This window comes from Amblyomma mixtum, chromosome 4, assembly GCF_055824585.1.
Source record: "Amblyomma mixtum isolate Tamu chromosome 4, ASM5582458v1, whole genome shotgun sequence".
Lineage (NCBI taxonomy): Eukaryota > Metazoa > Arthropoda > Arachnida > Ixodida > Ixodidae > Amblyomma > Amblyomma mixtum.
Window position 1 is genome coordinate 127,581,653 of NC_143015.1, and position 27,129 is coordinate 127,608,781.

General features: G+C 47.3%; 1 protein-coding gene across 1 annotated transcript in view; it reads left to right on the top strand.

Moving 5' to 3' along the window:
- LOC149348180 (fatty acid synthase-like) overlaps positions 1-27,129 on the top strand; it is a 52,609-nt gene that overhangs the window by 9,128 nt on the left and 16,352 nt on the right. Inside the window, exons 5-16 of the mRNA XM_089585762.1 lie at positions 2,372-2,605; positions 5,023-5,324; positions 6,898-7,284; positions 8,339-8,528; positions 9,277-9,506; positions 10,556-10,759; positions 12,339-12,596; positions 13,427-13,643; positions 14,015-14,269; positions 18,736-18,909; positions 19,462-20,686; positions 21,118-21,272. Of these exons, the coding sequence (XP_089441888.1) occupies positions 2,372-2,605; positions 5,023-5,324; positions 6,898-7,284; positions 8,339-8,528; positions 9,277-9,506; positions 10,556-10,759; positions 12,339-12,596; positions 13,427-13,643; positions 14,015-14,269; positions 18,736-18,909; positions 19,462-20,686; positions 21,118-21,272 (3,831 nt within the window). The remainder of the gene's footprint in view (positions 1-2,371; positions 2,606-5,022; positions 5,325-6,897; positions 7,285-8,338; positions 8,529-9,276; positions 9,507-10,555; positions 10,760-12,338; positions 12,597-13,426; positions 13,644-14,014; positions 14,270-18,735; positions 18,910-19,461; positions 20,687-21,117; positions 21,273-27,129) is intronic.

Sequence of the window (27,129 nt, forward strand, 5' to 3'; positions counted from 1 at the left end):
ATGGCCTAAGAGGAAACTAGAAGAATAATACGAATTACATGGGAGTGTAGTTTAGAGAAGCACTGACGATATGAACAACCCTTAATGGGAATCTGTAAAAATAAAAGTACATCATGGTTTCCGTTCACGTAAAACTTGAAGGGTAAGGTGGTTGAAATGATCCGAGAACTGAAAACAACGTCACCGATAGTAAGAAAGAGATGAACGCATTGTGAATACACACCGGGTGGTCGCTAAGTGGTTCTAAATTTTGGCTGCAGATCGCCAGTCTCTGGGGCCGAATGCCGGCAGCAGTTAGAGCACTTAGTTGTAACCAAAAAGCATGAACGCTGGTTTGCTGTGCGATGACAGCGCGAGTTAAACCGACCACACGTGCTCTAAATTAATCAAAAGCCTTTCGTAACGGCCTACCTGATAGCCCATGGGTCACTTCAGGACGGTAAATTGTACTATTTACAGCGTTTCTCAACACAATACACAAAAGGAAGACCACAACAAATGCGAAGATTCCCGTGTCAATGCCATTCTGGCTGAAATAAGGAAAACAACATGAACTTGGACGATACATGTTATGTACCGACTAACGGAGGTTGTCTGGGGACACAGTGGACATAACGGGAGGGTAAATTTTAGGTGATCACGTGAACAGGTGGAATGAGGAGGCTGAATCATGCAGGAATAGGGTAGTAATGCTTGGCAGAACAAAATTTTTGTCCAGTGGGGCCTAATTGGGCCATTATGAGCTGGCGGTCATAAATTTTGCCCATTTCCTCCTCGAAATGACGTCACCGGACCGGAGCATTTCCTGTGTCTGGAGGCAAGCGACGTCACCAGACGAGAGCTTTCTCATTGGCTGGAAGGAAGTGATGCGTCCACGCGGAAAAAGATGACACTTCCGGTAATGAAATTAGGTGTCCCTGTCAGTTTTTTAACGATAATTATGCTAAGCTTATCATTATACCAATCTGGATAAGTCGTGCAAGGCACTAACATTCCAGCGAGAGTTCAATGCAGATTGCAGAAAGTTCCTCGGTTTCGCTATCTTAGCATGAAAGAATGTGTTGATGTCCTCAACAAGGACTCCTAGCTGAAAATTTAAGAGGCGTTAGCACTGCTATTTTCGGTTCTCTTTGCTTCCGTAATGAAAGATATCAGCTAAAGGTTGAGCGACGACTTCAAGTGATCAGTACATTTCCTAACTTTGCAGTGACCGCATTCCGTTCACATAATTTTCGGGCAAAAGGCAGAACAACAATCTTTAGCGATCGGGCAATATTTAACACGGTTCATTAAGGACGATGCGATGAGAAAATATATCAAGAGTCCATAAAAGGCTAGCAAAATGCGTCTCTCTTATAAAAGCACTTAGATTTTGCGACTTCCAACACTACTGACATTATAGGTACATTCCTTAACTAATTCATTCCTTTAGGGTCTCATTGATATCTCAGTTGTACCATAGCAAACTTTTACAAGCATGAAGGCAAGCCACTGTGCAGAGGAGTCAATGGAAGGTCGGACGCCGCATTGCTTTTAGCGGTTTTCGAAGAAAGGAAATGGCACAGTGGCTGTATCACTTCTTGGCGGACGCATCGACCACGCCGTTAGGGAAGTGAGGAAGGTTAAAGAAAGAAGAGAGAGAGAGAAAGAGGTACCGCAGCTGCCCTACGGAACCTCTTTCTCTTTCAGGAGTCCTCCAGGCTCCTGAATAATGTTGACCATCTGGGGATGCTCAGCGTGCACTGACAACGCACACCACACTGGCGCCTTTGGCGTTTCACCTTTGCTTCCCTGTAAGGAGTTGCGCGGGAGGAGAGCTGTCATTTGGGGTGTGTTTGTACTTTAATCGCTGAATTTACGAAAAAACGTACCCGTTTTTATCCTCTCAAGGGAAGCCGGCTTGTAAAACAACTTCTGGAAGTGCAACAAGTAGTGTAATCTTGTGGTCGCTCAACTGTCAGTGATTTCGCGCTGCAAACAAATTTGTCAGTAGCAAACAATGGCGCTGAAATAAGGCAACCTTCTCCTCAAAATTTTAGCTCTTGTTCTGATATGATCAGAGTCAGCTCTGTAAAATGTACTTGAGGGTCACCACTTTCCGTCAGTGTTCTACGCCGTACATTTGACTAAAGAGCAACATGTGCGTGGGATAAAATTATGAGCATCGGCAATTCCAGACTGGCGGTTTGAGTTCATATATTCAAAGCGTGATTCGTTGCGGGAATGTTCGCTGACGTCAATGTAACGATGATTGATGGTTAAGGTGCCTCAAGATTGAAGGTGCTCTAAATTCTTTCTTTTTGTTTCGATGCCTTTCCGCACTTCGCTTGCTTGAAAGCCAGCGGCAATTGAATCATGTGGGATGTTCCAGGAATAACTTACCCGTCGCACCAGGCTCTGTCTCGGCTGTTCAGGGATGCCTACAACGAAGCCGGACTGGATCCCAGCAAAGTGGGCTACGTTGAGGCACACGGAACAGGAACCCAAGTGGGTGACAGCCAGGAGTTGCTCTCGATCGGCGACGTCTTCTGTCCGCCGCAGCGCGAAAAGCCTCTCAAGGTTGGAGCTGTGAAGAGCAACGTGGGACACGCGGAGCCTGCTTCTGGTAAAATAAAGCAGGTCGTCTTTGCGTGGAAGCCTAGTGAAGCAGAAATGCCATGCTGCGACATTTTGTGGGAGGCTGTGTGATGTGTTAGCGAAGAGCAAGCGTAAACGTTGTGCGCTTTATTTTTAATCTCTTTATCTGCCAGCCCTTCCTTAACCACTTACGTCCTGGTACGGTCCAACTGCGCACCCTCTGTAAAACTGCTACCACCATATTTTTTTTAAGCCGTTATCACCACCACACAGTCGTGCGAAGAGCGTCTCTGAAGGGTTGATTCCAGGCCGTGGGATCTATTCCCGTACCAAATTTTAGGACGCGTGCTTTTCCTATTCTGTCTCTTGGCAAGGCGATATACGTAATTAGTGATGATTTCACCCGCTTTATTTTTGTTTTCTAGACGCTATCCGCCGCCTTATGGCCTTACCGGCTGCGTGTTTGGCACGCTGCCGTTTCTGATACACTATACTGCTTGCGTGCACAGCCGTCAACGTAGCGCAACATTCCAGTACTGTGCTATAGCACCTGCTAAAAAAAAAGAACTGCACTTATTGTGGTGCTGTAACCAATGCCCTTCCTGATCCACGACGTATTTCAAAGCAGCAACTTGTTAAAAGCACACCTTAACTAGGGGTCCTTACGCACGTACCGATTAAGCGTAACGTCAGCAGTAATGTAACTCAGCAAGCGGAAGAACTGGCGATGGTAAGCGAAAGCTGTTCGCAGAAAAAGCAGCTTAGGAGGGGAAGCGCGCAGCAGCTTGTGATTGGAGCATATTATAAGTGTTGTCGGAACATAAGGAAGAAGTCTGGCATAGTGTTTGGTGGTAGCAGGGTTCGGTCATGTTTATAGATTCGTGATGGTAATTGCAGAAGCTCTATGTACAGGGCGCCCATAAGTAAACGGAGCACGCTATTCTGTTCAAAGTACAATAACGCGTCCTCTGCTGGAAATGAGGAAGCGTTGTTTGTCTACAAGAAAGCCCACCAACCTCCGTTACCACATTGCGCGTACCACTGCTGGAAATTTCGATTAAGCACGCGTGAGAAATATTCGAAAACAGCTGCGTGCTCCGTTTACTTTTGTCCGCGCCTTTACGTTTCACCCCTAAGCCCTGTGCTCGGCTAAGCGAGCTCTGAGATGTGGCAGACGTCATGATGCGAGGCACCGGTGCCATGTCGTCGGTGCCTATTCAGCGTTCCCGTAGAATCTATGCGATACGTCTGGCTATCTACGTCAGCGCTTCTCTGGAGATGTTTTCAGGCCACAAATTGGCGGGTTTAAATGAAATGCAACCTTTTTTTAAATCCTACTGCAATTCAAGAGGCCCGCTCAACTAGTTGGCTTTACACTACAATTATCGGCTTCTATCTATACAGCCTATAAGAGCTTGAAGCAGGAGTGGCAATTGTTTGAATAAGTTGCCTACGTTCACTGACAGAGTTGAGATCTGTATGTTTGCCCCAGGATTAATGCAAGTGTTTCCTATGCAAATTGCGCAAGTTGACTTAAATCTACAAGCATCTTCAGAGGGTTTTGAAGATGTCTAACTTGAACGCATCGCATGGAAATGATACAAGATGTCGTAAGCACACCTGCTAGGTGTTTATTTATTTATTCATTTATTTATTTATTCAAAATACCCCCAAAGGCTCTCATTTGAGGGTATTACATGGGGGGGGGGGAGTAAGTACAAAGCATTGTTATAAGGTTATAATATTCCACTAAAATAAAATAGGAATCACAAAATATTAATCATAAATAGGCATTCACAGAAAGGGTCCCAACAATGCACATAACAGCAAAATTTGAGAATAAATAACAGCACCGCTAGAAGAAGAAAAAAAAAGAAAAAAGACCACAGTGGAAAAAGTGCGCTGAAGTACAAAACAAAAAGATATAAAATAAAAAGAAGACAAGGCGGAAGAAAGAACGCTGAAAAAAAATACCTTTTTAGTTGTTGAAACATGAGTGCATAAGATGATGGAATTTATTTAGATCGGATTCTGTGGCAATTTCTGATGGCAAAGCGTTCCATTTGGTTATTGTGCGTGGTAAAAAAGAATAGGCATAATGGAATGACTGGCAGTTAATGCGTTTTACTTTGTAAGGATGATCGCGACGTGGAAAGATAACTGGCGGTGGCTGAAATAATTCATCATGAAGGGAAGGATGGTGATAAAGCTTGTGGAAGAGTGATAGACGGGAAATTTTTCGGCGCAGTGCTAAGTTATCTAACTCGGCTTTAGTTTTCAATGAGGTGACGCTGGTGTAACATGAATAATCAGAAAAGATGAATCGCGCAGCACGGTTTTGCAGGGCTTCGATGTTACTGATGATAATTGATGATACATATGTGTTTGAGTTGTCCATGATGTTAGCGTGACCCGTCTTTAATTCTGCGTGCCCCCCTCATGCAGGCATCGCCTCGCTCGCGAAGGTGATCCTTGCCATGGAGACTGGAATCATTGCTAGGAACCTTCACTTCAAAGAGCCCAGTCCTAAAATTGCTTGCTCGCACGATGGCAGCATTGAAGTAGTGGACAAGGAAACTCCTCTCCCATGCGGCCCAGTCGGCTTAAGTTCCTTTGGATTGGGTGGTACCTGCGTCCACGTCATTCTCGAGTCGAGCCAAGGACCACATGTTGACAGCCTTCTGCGTGAGAAGCCCGAGATTCCGAGACTAGTTATAGTGGCTGGACGCAGCGAACATTCACTGTCGGTGAGTGAGTGTAATTCTTTGTTTTCTCTGCAATTTAATCGTGATAAAACCTTCTAGCTTAGAAAGCAATCTTTCTTTTTCATGTGGAGTACTTTGATGGCTGTGTCGAAGCACTAATTATGGCACATAGCAACTAGGGCTTCGCCTACGACAGCACTCTTGGTAAAGAAACACCGCTTTCAGCTTTGATGACATTACTGCCCATTTACCAAGCAAAACACAATCTATTGGCTTCTACTTTTTAAAACGTGCATTACTGGCTGCGCGAACTTCTTGGGATTATCATAAAACTGTGAGAATCTGCTTGCTGAAGAAATTCACTGTATGCATGGCCCGTAATAGTACACCTCTTTGTGAGGAAAATAAATATACTTTAACCTGGCTGCAGCTAAGCCAGTACTTAGCTGGTCTGCTATGAAGAAAAGTAGCAGTCCGCTTGCCAAAATGAATATTACATGCCCATAAGCAGTTCTTGAAGGGCTGGGATGAATAAACCGAAGTGCAGAACACTCGTTTACTCGTAGCTCAGAGGTAATATGGAGTAAGTACATGATTGAAACACGCCGTGCGGCAATTTTTAGAAGAGAAAGGTGTCCACATATTGAATACAGTCAACAATATGCATTGGGGGGCCACCAAAGATTCCCCGGAAGCTCGATTAGGTTTGCTTTGAGGCGGACATGGCCTTTTGAGTAAACGAGGGCTCCCTACAGAGCTATCAAGGAGAGGTGGACGTTTTATGCAAGGTTCCACTCCTGGTCCTCGGGAAGGGGAGACCGAATGGGTAAAGGGAGGCATCTATATGCGAAGTCTGTGGCGAGAAAACGCCGCTATCATGCGTTGTGGATGAGAAAGCGCAGTTGGCGGAACTGAACCGGAATTATTATTCCAGCAGGCTGCGCTTTGGCTTTCGGCCCCAAGCACGCTTTCGACTGGGCGTGTCTCTGCAAGCTCGTTTTGAGTTATTAGGTATTTTATGGGGTGCTAGAGCATGCAGATGCCGTTGTTTCAGATGTGATGCAGGGCAAGGCGTTATACTGCTTAGCGCCTTTAGATTGGATACCATTTCATATTATAGCATTCATTTGTGTGTTAATAGGTAATGAATTTTCTATATTTACAAACTTATGCTGAACATGTAACGGAGTGGATTCCAAGAGAAGGCAAACTAAGCAGGGGGCGGCAGAAAGTTAGATGGGTGGGTGAGATTAAGAAGTTTGCGGGGATGCGGTGGCCGCAACTGGCAAAGGGCAGGGTTAATTGGAGAGACATGGGACAGGCCTTTGCCCTGCAGTGGGTGTAGTCAGGCTGATGCTGCTGCTGCTGCTGATGATGATGTTGAACATGGGCTAGTTCCCTAGAGATGTGTGTATTTTTACAAATAAAATGCATAAATAAAATATAGTTTTATATTTACTGACAGTGAGAATTACAATACATAGAAAGGCACCTTGTGTGGTATCCAGGAGCGCCCATTCACGAGGGCATATTTTTGGATTGACAACAGTGAGCTTCTTGCTTTTGTCGTCCAGCCTATTTGATGTTGATAATGTGATGCGGACTTCCATTCTAGCGTACGCTCGACCAGCTAGAAGAGGAGGGACCTTATCCAGACGCGGCGTACGCCCTCCTGAACAAGGTTGGCCAGCCCAGCGCGAAACAGTTCCCACATAGAGGCTTCGCTCTGATCCCTTTGGACGGCTCCGGCATGAAAGTTGCCAAGGTCTTGGAGCGCGTTCCATTCGAGAAGCGCCCCCTCTGGTTTGTCTTCACCGGCATGGGCTGCCAGTGGAAAGGGATGGCTCGGCAGATGATGCAGTTCGACCCGTTCGCCCATTCCATGCGCAAGTCGCACGAGGCTTTAATGACATTCGGCGTAGATGTCATCGACGTAGTCACCAACGACAACGACGTGTTCCAATCCATGGCTTCAATTCAGGCCTCCGTCATGGCTGTGCAGGTTCGTACTGCCTTACTGATCGCGCTGCTGTCCTGAAACGCCTGTGGGCAGTAATATATAGGAGTAATGTGTGTGTGTGTGTGTGTGTGTGTTTTTTTACAGCCTAGATATGTTATATATCTAGAGCAGGCGCCGTCTAGTCTTGCTTCTGTCTCCCCCTCTTTTGCTTTTATACCGTACCATCTCAACTGTAATCATAAGCCTGCTCTCCCTATGATATCTGCTGTTCATAGAGCCGTCTGTTGAAAACAAATAGGCCAATGAGTACGTTTTCGTTTGGCCGACTGCACGACAGATACACCAGGGAGAAGTAATGTAGGAGCTAGACTGTGCTCTAAACTGGGGGAAAGAGAAGAGCGCATGTAAAGGGGAGGGACCGAAAAGAGCTAGCTGTGTATAAGCAAACTTCGAGTAACGTCGGAAGAGTAACGTTCGAAGAGTGCACAGTTTACCACGCATTCTAGACGCCTTGAAAAAAAAATGCTAGGATTTCAACGCAGTTAAACCGAGTAGACGTGCCTAAGTAAATGTTTAGCCTGATTGGGTCATGGTTTTGCTTTGCTGGATAGTCATTAGACTAATGTTATTCTCTGATACAGGTTAAGCTGATCTGATCTGTTGGCGCCGCTGGAAGTTAATGAAGGCGACGTTGTGCAATGTAAAGCGCGAGAGCGTGTTGCATTTTACACCACTTCAGAGGCAACAATAACAACACGAGGCGTGGTGGGCGACGGTGACAGCAAAGTCCTCTTTAGCATTAGACAGCGAAGCTGATCTGCCCGCTCCGACGCGGGTTGGAATGTATGGCGCGGATATTTATTTAATTTACTTTTATTCGTTTATTTCACTTCGCAGAAACCCACTAACATAGAACACCTTGATCTCGGTTTACCCATCGGAAGTTGTATTCGTATAAAGTCATGGCTTAATTTCCGATAGCTCTCAAGTTGGGTGCCGAAGATGAAATAAATATTCTCCTTGAATGCGAATTAGGAGTTCGATTTCATGTAGGTCTCGCCTCCACATTGCCTTTGACCTTCTGTTCGGCTGACAGGTGGCTCTCGTAGACACGCTCGGAGCTGTGGGCATTCAACCAGATGGCATGGTGGGCCATTCTCTAGGGGAAATTGGCTGCGCTTACGCTGATGGCTGCCTGACAAGTGAACAGGCCGTGCTGTGCGCATACTGGCGAGGGCGCTGCATTGACTTGGCAAACTTGCCTAATGGCGCCATGGCCGCGGTCGGTAAGTTCCGCGATAACTATACCCTCCATGACTGCCGTTGAGGCAAGGCCCAACTGCAAATTCAACCAGTAGAAATTCACTGGGGGGACAAGTACGTGACTGAATCCAGTTGACGTTTACAGGAGTTCAACGAAGCTTTTCATGCAGTTCAAAGGTAATCTCACTAAACCGAACAAAATCTTTTCGAATTTCAAAAAGTTGCGAAAAGCGTCTTCTTACCTCAGCCGCTTTATATCCCTAGCAAAAAAAAAATAAAGAAGGAGCAGTATGACGTAATAAGCGATTGTCGATTCTGGGTAATACTTTCGATCACGTTAAATACGAGCATCAAGAAGGGTAAGCCTTAGGCGAAGTCTGAAGGAGATGCAGAGGAGGAGGGGGAGTACCTGGTGTGTTAGGGGATCGAAACAAGGGTAATATACAAACCCAAAACAAAGAATAGACTTACGGTGTTCATTGCCGCTTTTGTGGGGGATGCATGTGGCGCAGGGGTGGCCTTTACAGGGCTGATCATGAGAACTCGGTCCTTAGCTAAAATAAATCAACTCTGGGAGACCATTCCTCGTTACCATACGTGGCCCTTTCTCGGAGTCGCTTACTGATTCCTTCGGAAGGGCTCTGCGAAGCCCTAAACGAAAAATAGCAAGGTGGAATTTTCTTTTCTGAATTATGCGGTAATCCAAGTGTATGAATTGAACGACACCGCTTGCTATCATCCTGCGTTGGTGACTGGGGACCGCTTTTTCAGGGATGACGTGGGAAGAGGCGGCGAAGCGCTGTCGTGATGGCGTGGTGCCAGCCTGCCACAATTCCGAGGACTCAGTTACCGTGTCTGGCCCTAAGCTAGCTGTGGCAGATCTGGTCGAAGAGCTCAAGGCTGAAGGCGTGTTCGTCCGAGAGGTTGACAGCGCCAACGTGGCCTTTCATAGCCAGCACATGAAGGTAGTTGCACCGGCCTTCCAGGATGCCTTGCAGAAGGTGAGACTTAAAGTAACTTATCATTTATGGCTTAATATTTTAACGGAGGAATCCATTTATAGCTCAGTGGTTATGGCGCTCGGTTGCTGGCCCGGAAGACACGGGTTCGATGGCGGTCGAGGCGGCCGAATTTAGATGGAGACGAAATTCTAGAGGCCCATGTAATGTGCGATGTCACGGCACGTTAAAGAATCCCAAGTGGTCAAAATTTCGGAGCCCTTCACTACGGCGTCTCTCCAAGCCCGAGCCACTTTGGGACATCAAACATTAAACACCCTCAAAACCAATCCAAACCATTTATGTCACGAAGCCAAGATGTCAACCATGTTAGCTGCCGGACATAATATCCTATCAAGAGAGGCACTGGAGCCCATAAATAGTTTCAGTTCTGCGTACGGGAGGCAGCACCAACATGAAATAGTCTGCCCGTTCGTATTTAAGGATCATTGCGCATTACCTAAAAAACCTTGTATACATCTTGTAATTATTAAAATGAGATAATAAGAAACTTATAGACTTTATAAAAGAAAGCTTATTCCACCTCAAAGGTAACAATTTGTTACGCATGCCGCAGATGTTTATGCGCGTGCTCACAACCCATAGTGTAGAGGCGCTCATTCTTGTTTGGTGCATCTGTGTCACTCGCATCTGCCCAGAGAGACGCTTCCCTCAGTGTCCGTAATTATTGGCCGTATGCATTGAGCAAAGCACAGATAAAAGAGCAAAGAGATTTTTTGAGACGAATATCTTTTTTGGTGCTTTGCCGCAGTTAATCGAAGCCTTTTCCACTTCTGGTGAACTCAAGTTTTGTTTTTTTTGTTTTTTTTGGAGGCACAAAAGTCAGATTCCTTTTTTGCCTTCATGGCTGAGCAACAGCTGTTTTTTGACTGATTTACACTTTATTACTCTTATTAGTCATTGTTTTTCCCTTGGTGTGCTCTTTCATTTTTTCTCGCTTACTGGGATAATGCTGTCCCTATTCTCATAAAGAGTAAAATAAAATGAAACACGCGCATTCGAATTCAACACAGTATATTTTTGTTGTCCAGTTAGTCCCAGTACCGAAGCAACGTAGCAGCCGATGGGTCAGTTCCTGTGTGCCGGAGAGCAGCTGGAATGAGCCAGTAGGCCTAAACTGCTCGACAGAGTACCTCGTCCAGAACCTCGTTGCTCCCGTGCTTTTCCACGAGGCCGTCTCGCACGCACCCCAGGACGCCATTTTCGTGGAGATCGGACCCCACTGCCTGATACAGGTAAGCGTTAAGCTATGCCTTTATTCTGCAGAAGTTGGACTGCGAAGAGAGCACCTCTGAGACACTGTACATGATAGGGAGGACGCAAAATAAGGTAGTAGCACCAGACCCCTATATTCAAACACGCAGCAGCTCGTGTTCGAAAAGTGCAATTGAGTGAAGAGAACGAAAACATTAATGCCAGGTAAAAAAATAAAGTGAAGTCTTAAGAAAGCATCCGGTATGACGTCACAGCGGCAGTAGCGCCACAGGTGCGCCGCACGGCAAACACACACCGTAACTGCAGCCGGGCTCTCTGAAGGAGCGAGTTGGTCGCCCATAATCTACAGCTGGTATGACGTCACAGCGGCAGTAGCGCCACACGTGCGCGGCGTAACTGCAGCCGGGCTATCTGAAGGAGCGAGTTGGTCGCCCATATTCACTCCGCTAAAGGTCAAACGTAACTGCGGCCTGATCACGCGAATGCTTGAAAGTGCGAGTAGTATTGCTTTCGCAATAAAATAAAAAAACGCAGTCGGACAGTGCGCGAAGATTTTGTTACTGAGGGCCGACTCCAGTTACGGGCTGCCGCATACGACTTAGTGAAATGCTTCCAGCGTTGGCATCGACAAGTGCTGACGGCCTTAGGAAATCGACGATATGTACTAAAGAGAAATAATGCTCATGATATGGATGGATTGACAGTTTATGCATGGTGTGAGCGTCCTTTTTGACACTGGGTGTCGTGGGGCTTCACCAAGCGCAGATTACTTCCTTTACTTCTGAGCCTCTTTTTTCCCCAATCAATATAACTGAATTTACCTTTCTTTTTAGTACAACTTCTATTTGTTTTCTTGATATACCGATTTTTACTCGTGAAATTTCTTTCCTTAAGTTGCCTCTCTGCTTTTAAGTAACCAGACATCCAACCATTCTTTCCGGTCGTCTCTCGTGGGCAGGCTCACATTACTTTCGTCATCGATATGCAAAGTGCCTCAGATATGTTTGCCTGGTCGGCATCAACATCGTGACTCGTACTTCTACATACCAGCAGAATATTTGGATTGTCGCTTCGGACGTAGAATACACTCTACATGATTTTTAATACTGGATGATTGTTCTTGTATCGGCACTTTCCAAAGCACCCTGACGTTGGCCCAGAAAGCAGAGGACTTCTTTATTATCATTAACTGATTTCTTTCTAATTCCGGTTTTTGCTTAATATTTCCCATCGGCGTCAGTTTATTTGAAAATGACTTTTCCCTGCTTTTACGGAATAAATAATTGACCAGGCCTTCAATGCTCATCGTAACGCCTACCCGGTATCCTGCGTACTTACTGTTCAGTTGTCTAGTTCTCCCTTTTTAACGGAGGTTTAAATATTTCTGTACGAATACAAAATTTTATTTTTGTTTCGTGCAATGTAGCACGTGCTGGCAGCCAGCGCAATCTAAAAGTTTCTATCCAGAGTTTCTGAAATGCTGGAGGCTCCCAAATACTGACGCGCCTGAACGCCGTCACCAGGTGTGAGCACATTTAGACAGCTTGTAGAGTGTCTTGATTCCATCAGTCAAACACACATTCCTTCAACTACTCGTAGCCTATGCTGCGGCGTGCCCGCGGCCCCAACGCCCCCTGCCTTGGCCTGATGAAGCGGGACGAGGACAATCTCACGTTCTTCCTGAAGTCGCTAGGAAAGCTGCACACACTCGGCGTACAGCTGGACTTATCACCACTCTATCCGGCGGTGTCGTTCCCCGTACCAAGGGGCACACCCAGCATCGGCCACCTGGTGAGCTGGGACCATTCGCAGCGATGGACTGTCGCCAAGTGGAACCAGTTCGGCGGTTCGAGACAGGTAGGACAGGGGCCCACTGCATGAGTTCTCATCGCTGCCACACCTCTCCCTGTTGACCATTTGAAAGCCGGCAGCGTTGTTAGCGCCGTGGAGATTTAATGTAGTCGATGCCATGGGAAAAAAAAATGCTTCAACCGAGATGCTACCGGATAACGTGAAAGATCTGCCTGTCTTGCAGAGACATCACGCCCGTTCCGAACGGGAGCTGTCACAGTCTTAACGCAACACGTGTCGGGAATTGGGTTCTTTATTGATTTGATCTTAAACATCACCCTGCCTCGTAACAAATTGTCCATTCTCCGCACTTATTGATATCCTGCCGCCTAGAAACAGGAAATGGCCACTTAGAACACACGTTCAAACACATTCGTAAGGCACACTTGAATAAATTATCGCCTTTGAGTTTTGTTCTAGGTAGCTGTGACTGTCGCCTATTGACTGCTTGGCTCAGGAGCGTTCAAGTTTGCAATGCTTTTAGATTTCCGCTATTCGGACTCTCGATCACCTACCTGCTCTTTGATTTATAGCTATGCTCAGAGCTTTGTCTAGGCCATCATAGTGCGCTGATATCAGTGTGAAGTGGACCGCCTGGATTACATACGCGGTTAATCTTTTCGGTCACGAGTTCATTTTAGCCTTCCTTTGATATCGACCGAGGAGTTGCGCCTTATATGCCATTGAACGCACCGTACGAGTAAAAAGCATGATTTGTCAGGAGTTACCGAAAAAGTAGAGCCCTCTGTTGTGTTCTTCACGTGCCTGGTTTTATGCAAACCGGTATTTGACATGATAGTCCCCACTCTAACATACGACACCACTCATACGGCCAGGTTTCTTACGAAGTCGTGGAGGTAAACGTGGGCTCTAACGAGGCAGACGCCTATCTGGCTGGTCATCAGCTCGATGGGAGAGTGATCTTTCCGGCTGCCGGCTACATGGTCCTGGCGTGGAAGTCCCTGACCAAGAGTACCGGCAAGCCCTTCCACCAGGTGCCTGTGGTGTTCGAGGACGTCAGCTTTCACAGGGCCACTATCTTGCCAAAGACGGGTGGGTCTCCCAGAAATGCTCTCTGCGGGCCTTCAAAGCTTCCATTTTCAACAGGTTTTTTTTTACATGCCCGCGGTCCGTCAGTGCTGTTACTAAGACTGATGTACAGAGGCCCGTAATAGAATAGGCAGTGACTTATTCACTGCGTTCAGTTTTTACGTTGATAATTATCGCACGACGCCACTGAAAAAAAAAAACACGCTGCGAGTGGCTCCTTGAATAAATTTTAGCATGCGTAAGAATGAAAGTGGGCTTCAGAAGACTGAAATGTTTTACATCAACATCTTCCGTAGATCAATGGCCTGCTTGTATTTTTCTAAAATATTAGAGCAATCATTTTCCGGCTCACATGGTCACCACTTTCGGTGCAGGTACGGTGCGTTTCTCCGTGCACGTCATGCCAGTTTCCGGGGAGTTCGAGATCAGCGAGGGTGGCTCTGTGGTGGCGAGTGGTCGTATACGCGTCGCCAAGGAAGGAGAGAAGCTCGTCGACGAGGACCTGGCAAGCCCGCCAGCTGAGACCGCTGCCTACGAGCTTGACGCCGAGGACGTCTACAAAGACCTACGACTTCGTGGCTACGGGTACACCGGAGCCTTCCGGAGCGTGCTGAAGGCCAACTTGCACAGTTAGTCTTTTGGGGTACTCTGCTGTGCTGTGCATCCTTTGTGCAGTGTTAAAAGCACAAAATAGAGTGCGAGTTGTATGACTTGGTCTAAGTCACTCTAGGACAAAATGTAGTTGGACTGGTTGGGAGAAATTCGAGGATGTCATAAGGAAGTAGAGCGATGAATTTGGTGGCAAGCCAAAGCACGCGTTACAGGACCGTGTGTCAATCCCCCGCCGTGGGTATGGGCCATTAAGCCTGAGGACATCATCATCATCATCATCATCGATTAGGAAGACAAAAATGTTAACGTGGCAGATCAGTAGCGCTGAGAGGGATGACATAGACGAGGCAGAACGGCAACATGCAGAAGTCAGTGCTGTTGACGCGGCTCATATGAAGACCCACGATCTAAGAAACACACTCTGTCTGTAGCCTAGCGGGAAAAGCTTAAGCTACCTTCACACTGGAATGTGAAGACGCTCACCAACTCGCGGTTTGTCTGTACATCGAGGCTAGGAATAAGGAAGCGGATGCGTTTAGGCTTTGGGTGAGTCCTGGGTTCTAAAATCCACATTCGGAAAACGGCAAAATAGAATCCCGAGGTGCAAAGTAAATAAGCGGCGCGAAGACGGAAGGCTAACAAGGATAGCGAGATGTGGGAAAGCAGGCCGAGACTGTCAGGCTCCAGGAACTCAAAGAAGTACAGCACCGCAACGGGAGTGTTCAAAAGGGACCTCGATGGCAATCCTTGCGGGCGAGAGTTTGCCGAGACTGTGGTTTAGACAAGATCTTGCCCCGCTGCGCAAGAAAGACACTTGGGAGCCCTCACGAGATTACTGCTGGACTTGAGCTTGATAGCATTTTCGTTTTGCGTGAAGTCAGGCTACAATAAGCGTGTCTATAGTCCCTCACACTGACAAGTTTCGGGGGCCTGCCATCGGTCGGAACCTTAGGCGAAATACGAACAAATAGCAGTGTGAGAGACTGTTCCGGGCGTTGAGATTCAATTGTTTGCGGATGATTGCTTGCTGTACAGAGATATTACATGTTCTAATCACCGGATTGACCTAAACACCTCTCTAACTAACATCCTTGCATGGTGCTAGAAATGGGACATGGCTTTAAAGAAAGAAAAACAAACTTCTTTCGCGGGACACTTAAAAAAAATATTTTTGAGCACAGGTATCATCTCGGACAAACACACACAATAGGAAGTTTCCAGTTTTAAATACCTGGGTGCGACATCAACTAACAATCTGTCCCGGAATTCACATGTTGAAAATATCTGTTCGTCTGCCTTTCGCAAACTATGTTTTTTAAGAAATAAACTTTCCAAAGCCCCCCACTCAGGTTAAAATTCGCGCGTTTACCTCACTAATCAGGCGCAAGCTCGAATATGCATGCGTGGTGTGGGATCCTTATACTAATACAAATATTAAGAAAATTGAAAGAATCCAAAGAAAAGCCATAAGATTTATTTATTCTAAATTTTCACCTTTCGATTCTCCGTCTGAGCTAATGAAATCTAATCGTATCCAACCTCTTGAGGTAAGAAAAAAAATATTCGACGAAAATTTCCTTCCTTGCTCATAAATAACAAACTGGCGCTTGATCCTGCACCGTATTTATCGTTTTTAGCTACACGCATCAAACGTCATCATCATCCCGGTTCACTTACCCTGTACTTTGCTAGAAATGGGAAGTGGGAACAGTGTTTGACCATTGTTTGACCGGAGCGCAGACCAGAGGCTGCGCTCCGGTGGACGTCAATGAGTAATTACTCCCTTATTACAAATCTACTCCACCTTGGGGGATTCCCCTAAACATTTGACCAACACAGTTCCCACTTCGAGTTATTGATCAATTCGCTCTCACCCTACCATAAGCTTACCGGCCTGGTTAGCTCAAGAAATAAAGCAAAAAAAAAGGCCTGGTTAGCTCAGTTGGTAGAGCGACTGCTCCGGTGAAGCGGTGGTCCTGGGTTCGGACCCCGCACCAGGAAGAATTTTTCTTTGACTACGAATTTTCTGAGAAAGCTGTATAGATTTCCTTTGCAGCCGTATGGCTGCGCTCGGGTGGATGCCAATGAGTAATTACTCCCTTATTACAAATCTACTCCACCTTGGGGGATTCCCCTAAACATTTGACCAACACAGTTCCCACTTCGAGTTATTGATCAATTCGCTCTCGCCCTACCATAAGCTTGCCGGCCTGATTAGCTCAGTTGGTAGAGCGACTGCTCCGGTGAAGCGGTGGTTCTGGGTTCGGACCCCGGAACAGGACGAATTTTTCTTTGACTACGAAGTTTCTGAGAAAGCTGTATAGCTTTCCTTTGCAGCCGTATGGCTGCGCTCGGGTGGATGCCAATGAGTAATTACTCCCTTATTACAAATCTACTCCACCTTGGGGGATTCCCCTAAACATTTGACCTACACAGTTCCCACTTCGAGTTATTGATCAATTCGCTCTCGCCCTACCATAAGCTTGCCGGCCTGGTTAGCTCAGTTGGTAGAGCGACTGCTCCGGTGAAGCGGTGGTCCTGGGTTCGGACCCCGGACCAGGAAGAATTTTTCTTTAACTACGAAGTTTCTGAGAAAGCTGTATAGATTTCCTTTGTAGCCGTATGGCAGCGCTCGGGTGGATGCCAATGAGTAATTACTCCCTTATTACAAATATACTCCACCTTGGGGGATTCCCCTAAACATTTGACCAACGGTGGTTGCGGCGCCCGCGCGAGCCACTCTGGAAGCGTGACGGTGCAAGTTGCAGCGAGATAAGAAGATAAAGAAGATAAGCAGTCATCTTCTTTTGCCTCTCAGTGGCGAATAAAACTCGTCGCATTTGTGTTTCTCACATATGGCCATTTCATAGCTCACAATGCCCGGCACGTTCGCTGTAACTTGCACCGTCACGCTTGCAGACTGGCTGGCGCGGGCGCCGCAACCACCGTTGCCGTATCCATGGAGGTAAAAAAACTTCCTCCATGGCCGTATCGGCCTGCCGGCGCACTGAGGTCGTCGCGCCTTGCCAACAGCTGATTTCGCTCGCTCAAGCCACGGTTGAGAGCAGCACAATCGTGGCGCGCGAATGCGCTAGTCACGTGATTTTTTTGTGTGTGTTTCGCGGGCTTTCTTTGGAGCTCGGAAAAAAGATGCACGTGAGGCTTTCTTTATTGCAAATCAATGGAATCGGGGTTTCTGAACGTGCTTTCCAACTTTGTTATTCACATTTGCTCTGTAAAGTCAATATTTACGCGTTTATAAAATTATCTTAATTGGCAATTAATTAATTGCAAAGCAAAAAATTGCTTCTTATGGGCAAGCTGGTTGGTAGATACATTTAAGGGGTTTCCGTGGCCTACCTCAAATATATTATTTTTTAACCCTTGGCTAAAGTTAGCGTGGACACCCGGTATATAATGGTTCCCTTTTACCAGCAGCTAAAAAGAACGGTTCAGACTGGTCATGTGTTTTGCCTAGGGAATCTTTTTTTTATATGTTTTAAACTGCGTGGGGAATGGGCCCGAAGCGGCCAACCTAATATAACGAAAACAAGTATTAATGTCGGTCTTTGTGTTGACTCATTCAGATGCCTTACAATTTTGCGTTCAAAAATTTTTCTTCCATCAAGAACGCAGACCACCGGAAATTAACCAATGTAGCATCACCCATGAGTATGCTATTGTTAAAACCGTAGTTGTATAAAGAACCACTTCAGATATTTCTTTATTCAGTGCTTTTACTTCCGGCGATGGGAACAAGGCGTTTATGGTTTAAGGTTTATGGGGGGGTTTAACGTAAGAAGGCTACTCAGGCTATGAGTTACGCCGAGTGGAGGGCTCCGGAAATTTCGACCACCTGGGGTTCTTTAATGGGCACTGACATCGCACAGTACACGGGTCTCTAGAATTTCAGCTCCACCGAAATACGACCGTCGCGTCCGGCATCAAACCTGCGGCTTTCGGGTCAGCAGCCGAACACCATAACTACTGAGCCACCACGGCGGCTGAGAATAATGCGTGTGCTTCTGCGGGCACTTCTCGGCACATTTAATACTAAGGTTTTTGTTGTGTTGTGCATATGCGCGTTCAGATAGAAATTACATGATTGGGGTAAATTTTAGGTTCATTACAAGATGTACTTTTCAGGTACTTACTATGTACTTAGATTATGTACTCACCATGGAAAGCACAATGTATCTGAAAAAGGGAAAAAAACGAGCAGTACATTAATGATTTCGAACCACTGTACATTTAAAGTGTTGATGGCGCGGCTGGTACACTATGTATATATGGGGATAGGCATGTTAATGGAACTTGAGAAAAGCCAGTCGTCATCTTGTACGGTTATTAAGTTACCAGGAACAGGTTCTTCATCTCAGAATGGAAGACATCGAGGAAGTTTGCATCCTTTGAATAATAACCGTTCCTGCATTACACCTTACGACCCAGTAAAAATTCACTCTGTCCGTTCTATACGATCCAGAACCGTGCGGCACACTCATGTGGGCAGAGAACTGGGTGACCTTCATCGACAGTATGCTTCAGTTCTGCGCCCTCTATGACCCACTTCGAGCGTTCTGGCTGCCCTCAAGGATTCAGTCGTGCCTCATCGATCCCAGGCTCCAATCTGAGATCATCCAGAAGGTCGGAGGTGGAGGTGAGAACTGCGAAATCACCATTTCGTGGCATGTTGCCGAACCAAAGTGTGCCAGCATAAAAAAAGTAGCTGTGTACTATGTGTTCAATTTGTCTTCTTGTGCACTGTTCTTAGCCTTTTTTTTTACAAAGCCTAGAAAAGCACTCAGATGATATTCTCGTTCTTTCATTCCGGCCACGAAAGTCGGTAATAGACAGAAGTTTCAAGAGAGGATTTGTAGGATTACCTTAAAAATTCATGATATATTAGAGAAGAAATCACAATGAAAGTAAATCGACATACCTTGGAAGTGAGCATTGAAATTCTCTCTTAAAATATTTCAATAGGGAAATAATTAAAGTTATCGTTCCTGCTCATCATTTGTGAGAGCCAACTTCCTATTTGCGCTTTTTGCTGCGTGTGATGATTGAATGAACACTTAGGCGGCACAAATATGAAAAACCGGGCAGTCTAAAGAGAAGCTCTTTCTGTGAAAACAATTTCATATCATCTCAGCGAAAGCTACATAAACAATTGCATCTTCCTTACTATCCAACACTTTCTTTTGTGCAGGCGTACACGTTGTTTACGATAGCTGCCTCAAAACCTGCTATGCCGGAGGGGTTGGTTTTCGAGGTCTCAAAGCGACCATGGCGACGCGGCGCTCGGCACACCAGACACCTTCCTTGGCTGAGTACCGGTTCGTACCGTACTTCGACGACGAAGCACTTACTAAGGAACGACATGCTTGCCTGGAAGAATATGTTCGAGTGTGTACCGCCGTTGCCCGGCGCATCCTTGAGGCAAGCAATGAGGAACTGAATGCAGCTTCAAGAATAATAAAAGATTCCACTGAAGTATCCGATGAATTGCTCAACCGATACCTCGCAAACACTGAGGAAAAAAACGGTCTGTTGCGTGTGCTCAATGTTATCCAGGCGAAAGTCAAAGACCCAGCTTTCTCTCTTGTCTCCGCGGTGCAGTGGGCGCTGGCTAACTACAAGGAGGACCTTTACGAAGACGTCCTAAACACAGCGCTTTTGAAGGAGGATCCCTTGCGGCCCGTTCTCGACGTCGTTGTGGAAAACACGGGAGGGAAAAAAATCCGTGTTCTAGAAGTGGCGTTCGAAGAAAGTCATTTGCTCATGACACCCTCTCTGCCCAAGCTGCTGCCACTGTCTAACCCATTGCTCAAGATTGAGTACGCCGTTGCCCACCCTCGTCCAGATGACCTCACGTCGCAGGATTTACCGGAAGGCACAAAGAGGTATTTATGGGATCTGGCCTCAAACTCTGTGAATGAGCTCCCTGATGCCCAGCTGGTTGTGACTCGTGTTCTCCCCGAACCATCAGTGCGTCTGGAAGACTTGGCTGAGCTGCTGCCATCGCTTTGCAAAGAGGAGGCATTTTTGCTTCTTTTTCTACGAACAGCGCTGACTCCGGTAGAGGAAGAATTCTCAAAAATTGCCCATGTGTCTACCGCCATTCATACAGCCGATACGGCGGCATCAGTGCTCACAACCTGCGGATTTCGGCTGGTTGGATTGAAATCTAACAAGTGGTCCACGCTGCTTCTACTGAGAAAAATGGCCGCCCCCGCAGAAACGGCAGAGCGGCAAATAATTGAAGTGGACAGCGCATCATTCGATTGGGTCGAGACGCTAAAGGACAAGATTTCTGAGCTTAAAAACAATCCTGCCGGGCACAACTTGTGGGTGACTGCAAAGGACACCAGCACCAGTGGCGTTGTTGGTTTGATGAACTGCTTGAGATGGGAGACTGGCGCCAGCCGTTTAAGGTAAGGCTCAGAGTACGTTTCGGTGTGCATCAGTTTCATGCTTTTATTATAGCTGCCAATGAAACTCTTAGCATGGATGCAGTTACGGGAAGCCTTGTTGTAGACATCAGACCGGAATTATCAGAACGCTAACCTGAAGAAGCACAGAAATCTGTGGCGCTGTTCCCAACGACCCTTGTTTATTGACAAAATCGCTTGAATGATATCTTACCTATTCTTGAACATTAGTGTGAGCAACAGTTATATGGTCATGGTCTTCATTGAATGAAATGTAATGTGTTGCCCTGTCGAGCCATGCAATATGCCGCCGGAACGTAGTAACGCAACGTGCAGTAAATCACAGACCGTGTCATGATTTACTGATAAAGATGGATGATAACGCAATAGCCCTTTGTCTAACTGAACTACTGGCACCTATTCTTCCATGTCAGGTGTGTTTTCGACGCAAACCTTAAGAAGTCTGTCAGGAATACTGACACAACACATACAGACCCGACGTACAAAGACTTCTTGGAGTGTGACCTAACGATGAATGTGAGACGCGATGGACAATGGGGCTTCTTTAGGCACCTGACAATGTTTTCAAGTAAGTTTGGCATTGCACTTCTTGATGACTAAGTTGTTTTAATTGCCTGCTACGTATTGAACACAGCGTAGTCGAATGAAGTACAGAGAGCGCTAGGAAGTGCAGATCAGGACTCAGGGCTCAGACCTAGAACCTGAGATATTACTGGCAGTTCTTATGCATTCCAAATGGCAAAGTAAGCACGAACTATGAGCCCAATGGCAGAAAAGAAACCAAGATTCCGTTTCTTGATTCCAACATATGCATTATATGCGGCGTGATTGCTTTATACTTTACAGACCTTTATTTTAAAAACTGCCAGGGCTACTGCGGTGTGTTCTTCGGTCGAGCAGTGTACAGCAAGGAGGAAATTGTGTTCGTGATCCAGTTTATGATTACACGAGTAAGCAACTGGAAAAATCAAACTTTTTATTCTTTATTTCATGAGCCAAGATTTTTTTTCGCAGAATTTAAGGCAGCCAAATTCGGAGGTGAGCTCTGTTTTTAAATTTTATTTATCGGCAATGTGGTTCGAAATGTCCAACGTTAGATTTATACATTGAAAATCTTGTTGACTTCGCCTTCCCGCGTTTCACTATTTAAGATGGTGTTGCTCGCATTTATTACAGATCAAATGCAGACGTCGTATAAATATTTTATGAGGTACAACGTGGTACGGTGATTTTGAGTGAAAATAATACGCGCAGTGACACCATTTCATTAATACGCAACTCGACGAAGCCAACTCTGTAGGTTATCAAGCAGCTATTTTGAAGCTCGACATTTTCAACCACAATGCCGATTAAGAAAATTTGAAAACTGGGCTCACCTTCCATGCTGACGGTTTTCATTTTCGCGTTATAAAATTTTCGTATAATGAAAACAAAACGTGCTTCGCTAGTTTCAGTAAATAATTGACAAATACTGAGCTCTATCACGTGGATAACGACCGCCCTCTTGTAAATTGCACCTCTTTGGACAGCACCGACGTATCTTAAAGTTTTTAAAATAAATATGCGTCAGCGTTAAATAAAAAAACAACACTTTTCTTATGAATTAAAATTTCTTACTTTCCCTAGCAACCATGTCAGCATGGTTTCCTGTCATTCTTAGAGCTCATTACCGTTGTCTTGTAGCTGATGCTTAGGTGCTAATACAAAATCATAAAATTAAATGAACCGGTCCTGCATTTGCTTGATTTTTTGGACACTTTTATGAAGGAAATAAAAGAGCCCTGAGAACAGGTTGAGTTTGTTCTATATCCATGCGGCTATGCCTATGCAAACGGAGCTTGTCTAAGTTACGAAACACTGCATAACAAAATATAAGTGTAGCCATGAGCGGCCGGTTTCAGAACTAATATGCGTGAGTGCGTACTAGTTATTCTATACGCACGGACGCTACTTACAATTCAAGTCAAAAATGTGGCAAACCATTCTTTTCTGCAAGGGCGTCACGTGTTTGAATCTACTGCCAGCAATATTTTTTAGTACAATTTTCGCCCCAAGAAATGCGTCTTTTCTTGGCCGACAAACGTCAGTATACTGAAAAAGATCCAGAGAATCACTTTGCACTCAGAAAAACAGCTGCATTGAGGAACGCGAGGAAAGCAGAGCAGTATGGGTACCGTAATAATTTCGCCATAAAGTTCGACTCTATGTGTTTTGATTTTACTGCTGGTATTCTCGCTTAATACGTCAAGCGATGCGCGTGCTCAAGAGTACGAAGCATGTGAACTGGTAAAAAGAGAAAGAACGCTATTCGAAAAGAGAGAGAGAGAGAGAAACAACTTTATTGCCATAGATTGGCGGGATTTACGGCAGGTGGGCTTGGTGTGGCCCTCAGGTGGGGGCGACTTCCTGGGCCCACGAAATGAGTGCCAGTTGGATGCTCTTGTCTGGCCTTCTGAGGAGTTCGTTCCATCCGTCTTCGGAGGGAGCTGGCAGTAAGGTTCGAGGGGGCGGATTTCCCGCGCAACCCCATAGGATGTGAGCCTGGGTAGCAATTTCTCCCTGGTCACAATTTTGGCAGACGGGGTCGTATTCCCCGTCTGTGATGAGTGAAAGTCTAGAATGGCTAAGGATGGAGTGTGTCTGCAACCTGCGGAGCAAGGTGGCTTGCGCTCGATTCAAGTCGGGGTGTGGAGGCGGGAACTGGCGTCTCATCTCTCTGTAGAGGTTGGTAATTTCGGCAAAGGTCTGGGGAGCCTCGGCAAGAGCGTCTGGGTCCGTGGGGCCGGCCGCCCGGTTGGTTAGTCCTCGGGCTAGTCGGTCGACCCCTTCGTTTCCAGAGTTTCCCGCGTGGGCGGGTACCCAGACCAGGTTGATCTTATGGTCGGGAGTGCAGCCGCGAAGGATGCGTGCAGCGGGGTGGCAGATGAAACCTGCCGAGTAATTTTGTATCGCTCTTTTGGAGTCGCTGCGGACTGTGCGCGTACGTGGGTCAGCGATGGCCAGCGCGATGGCGGTTTCTTCTGGCGCTGTCGGAGAGTGAGCTACTACTGTGGCGGCGGTGACGAGAGTAGATTGTGGCGTGGTTGCACAAGCCACGTATGTGTTTGCACTTTGCCGTGAAGCATCTACGTATATTGCGTGTTCGTCGGCAAGGTATGTGGCATCTAGTGCTTGGGCTTTCAGCTGATGGCGCGTATCATGGCGGCCAGCTGGTATCATGTTTTTGGGGATTGGTTTTATAACTAGGCGGCTATAGACCCCTATCGGAATGGGCGTCGTGGGGTGGACGTCGCCTATGGGGTTGATGTTGAGACGGTCAAGTATGAGCCGCCCGTGTTTAGTGCGGGAGAGGCGGTGGATTTGGGCGGTCTTGTGTGCCTCTATGAGTTCTGTGAGCGTGTTGTAGATGCCGAGTTGGAGGAGGTGCTGTGTGCTGGCGTACTGAGGTAGCCCCAGTGCCGCTTTGTACGCTGAACGTATAATGCTGTTCACAGCTTCCTCGTCCTTCCGGCGGATGTGATAGTAGTGGTAGGAGTAGACTATCCTGCTAATGAGGAAAGCTTGCGTGAGCCGACAGAGGTCATCCTCCTTCATACCTCTCCGGCGGGTGCTGATGCGGCGGATAAGGCCGTTGATCTGATTGGCTGTGGTGCGGAGGCGCTGAATGGCCTCCGAGTTTTGCGTTGTGTTCTGTATTAACATACCCAGAACGCGGATGGGGCGGACCTGAGGTGTGGGATGTGTGTCGACTTGAAGCACAATAGGTTCTTGCGTGTCGGGTACGGGCAGGCGAGCTCGTTTGTCCCTGATGACTAGTAATTCGGACTTCGTGGAGGAGCATGTGAGCCCGTTCGCCTGTACAAAGGAGTGTACTTTATCGATTGCTGTTTGGAGGGAGTTTTGGATTTCCCCGTCAGAGCCAGAGTTGGTCCACAGGGTAATGCCATCGGCATATATTGAGTGTTTAATGTGAGGTATCTCTTCCAGGAGCGGAGGGAGGCCTCTCATTGTAGTGTTGAAAAGGAACGGAGATAGGACTGCTCCTTGTTGTGTTCCTCGGGTACCTAGTGTGATCTTCTCGCTGTGGAGGTCTGCAATGTGATGTTCTGCTGTACGGTTATGAAGAAAGTCGGCGATGTAGTTGTAAGTGCGAGTGCCTACATTCATTTGAGAGAGGTTTGCCAGGATGGAAGCATGTGACACGTTGTCGAAAGCCTTGCTGACATCTAGGCTTATGATGGTTCGTGTAGCTCGGATGGGTCTCGGATCGAGGATGTCGTGTTGGATTTGCCACATAATGTCTTGAGTGGAGAGGCCGGTCCTGAAGCCGATCATAGTGGGGGGGGGGGGGAAAGGTCCTCTTGGTCTACGTGAGTGTGGAGTCTATTGAGTATGACGTGTTCCATGACCTTTCCCAGGCAGGACGTGAGCGAGATGGGCCGAAGGTTGCCCAGCTCGAGTCGTTTGCCTGGCTTAGGTATGAAAATCACTTTGGCATGCTTCCAAGTGTCTGGAAGGCGACCCTCATGCCAGTGTTGGTTGAAGAGGTCCGTGAGTTCCTCGATGGACTGATCTTTGAGGTTACGAAGCATCTTGTTGGTTATGTGGTCGTCGCCAGCGGCCGCGGTGGTTCTAATCTGGTTGAGGGCGGCGCGGACTTCTCCTGCCGTGATGTCGGCGTCCATGTTGGTGTTCTGAGCACCCGTGTATCCTGAAGGGATGGGAATTTCAGTGAAGTATTGATGTATTTGTCTTTCAGGGTAGCGAGGAGTTCCTCATTTGTTCCCTGAAAAGCGTGTATGACACGGCTGAGGTTCTTGTGAGATGTGGATTTGGTGTGAGTTGGGTCCAGTAGATGTCTGAGCAAGAACCACGAGTTTTTGCATCCTAACTGGCCGTTAAGACGGCCGCAGGTTTGATGTCATTGCTCCTGACTCAGTTTGATGGAGTAAGCTTTGATCTCTCGCTCGAGGCGAACGAGACGGAGCTTGAGGGGTCGATTGTGTTTTTGGCGGAGCCAGCGAGCGCTAAGACTGCGCTGGGCCTCCCACATGTGTATGAGTTTGGCGTCGGGAGAGGGGCCATCCTCGTCCTGGGTAGTCGTGGAGGTGGCATTGGCGGTGTCTTCGAGCAGCGAGTTTGTCCATGTGTCCAGGTCGTCTATGGGGGCCGAAGTGCGTTAGGCGCGCACGTATCGGACGGCGTCCCAGTTAGTGTGCCTGATTGTTCGTTTGGGGGCTTTGCTGTGTGTAGCCGTGAAGGTTGTGCTGAGAACATAGTGGTCGCTACCTATGTTCATGCCGAGGTTTTCCCAGCGTGCGTCTGGGATGTTGCGGGTGAAAGTGAGATCGGGGTAGCTGTCCTGTGTGACACTGTTTCCAATGCGAGTAGGCCTGTCGGGGTCTAGGAGTAGTGTCAGGCCCAGTGTTTGGGCTGTCTCCCACAATTTGGCTCCCTTACGACCGCATGCTTTGCGGGGGTAGCCCCACTCGGTATGCGGCGCGTTGAAGTCACCTAAGATGAGTAGCATCCCTGTTTGTGTAGTCGCGCAGGCCTTACGAACGAGGGTTGCCACTCGTGTGCTTTTGTCGCTAGGGGGGCTGTAGACGTTGAGGATGTGGAGCGGGGCTTCTGAGCGGCTGTTCGGTAGGACCTGTACGAAAGTGTGCGGAACCTCGGGGTAACTAAGGTCTATATGATTAGCTGCTAAATTTCGGTGGACCAGGATGGCGGTGTTGGGCCGGTGGTCTGGTGTCGTTTGTTGGTTATATGCGGCGTAGCTGGTAAGTTTCGTGTCCATGTAGGTTTCCTGAAGTGCGATGATGTGGGGGGTGTGCGGCTGGGCCTGCAGGGTGTGCTCCAAGGCTCGCCGCTTCGCCTTGAAGCCCCTGCAGTTCCATTGCAAAACTGTGAAGGGGGAGCTAGCCATCGCGTTTCCCGTAGGGTTCGGGGCGCTGTGATAGCACGACGGGTGATTTAAGAATGCCGCCTGCACGTGAGCGCGCGGTTGCACTCTCCGACGTGGCGACAATAATGGGTGCTGGGTAGTTAGCAGGGGTTGTCGACTTCAAGGGGGTTGCGGATGTCGGGGGATTCGTGAGGGTATCGAGCCTGGCATGAAGGGTTTGGATGTTGGCTGCCATTGTGGCGCAGCTTTCTACTAGACGGTCAATGGTGGGGGCGAGTCGAAGGAGGGCACCCTCGAATTGGGCCATTCGCGTATCAGCTGCCTCGAATTTGGCATCTATGTCTGCTTGTGAGGAGGGGGGAGGTGCTTTACGCTTGGTGCGCTTAGACTGCTCAGTGTCCATGCGTGGATCACCTACGGGGTCGGATGTGGGAGCGTGAGCCACCTGCTGCGGTTGCAATTTGGGGTTTGCCTGTGCTGATTCTAGGCTATGAATTTTAGCGTTTGCTTTGGCCAA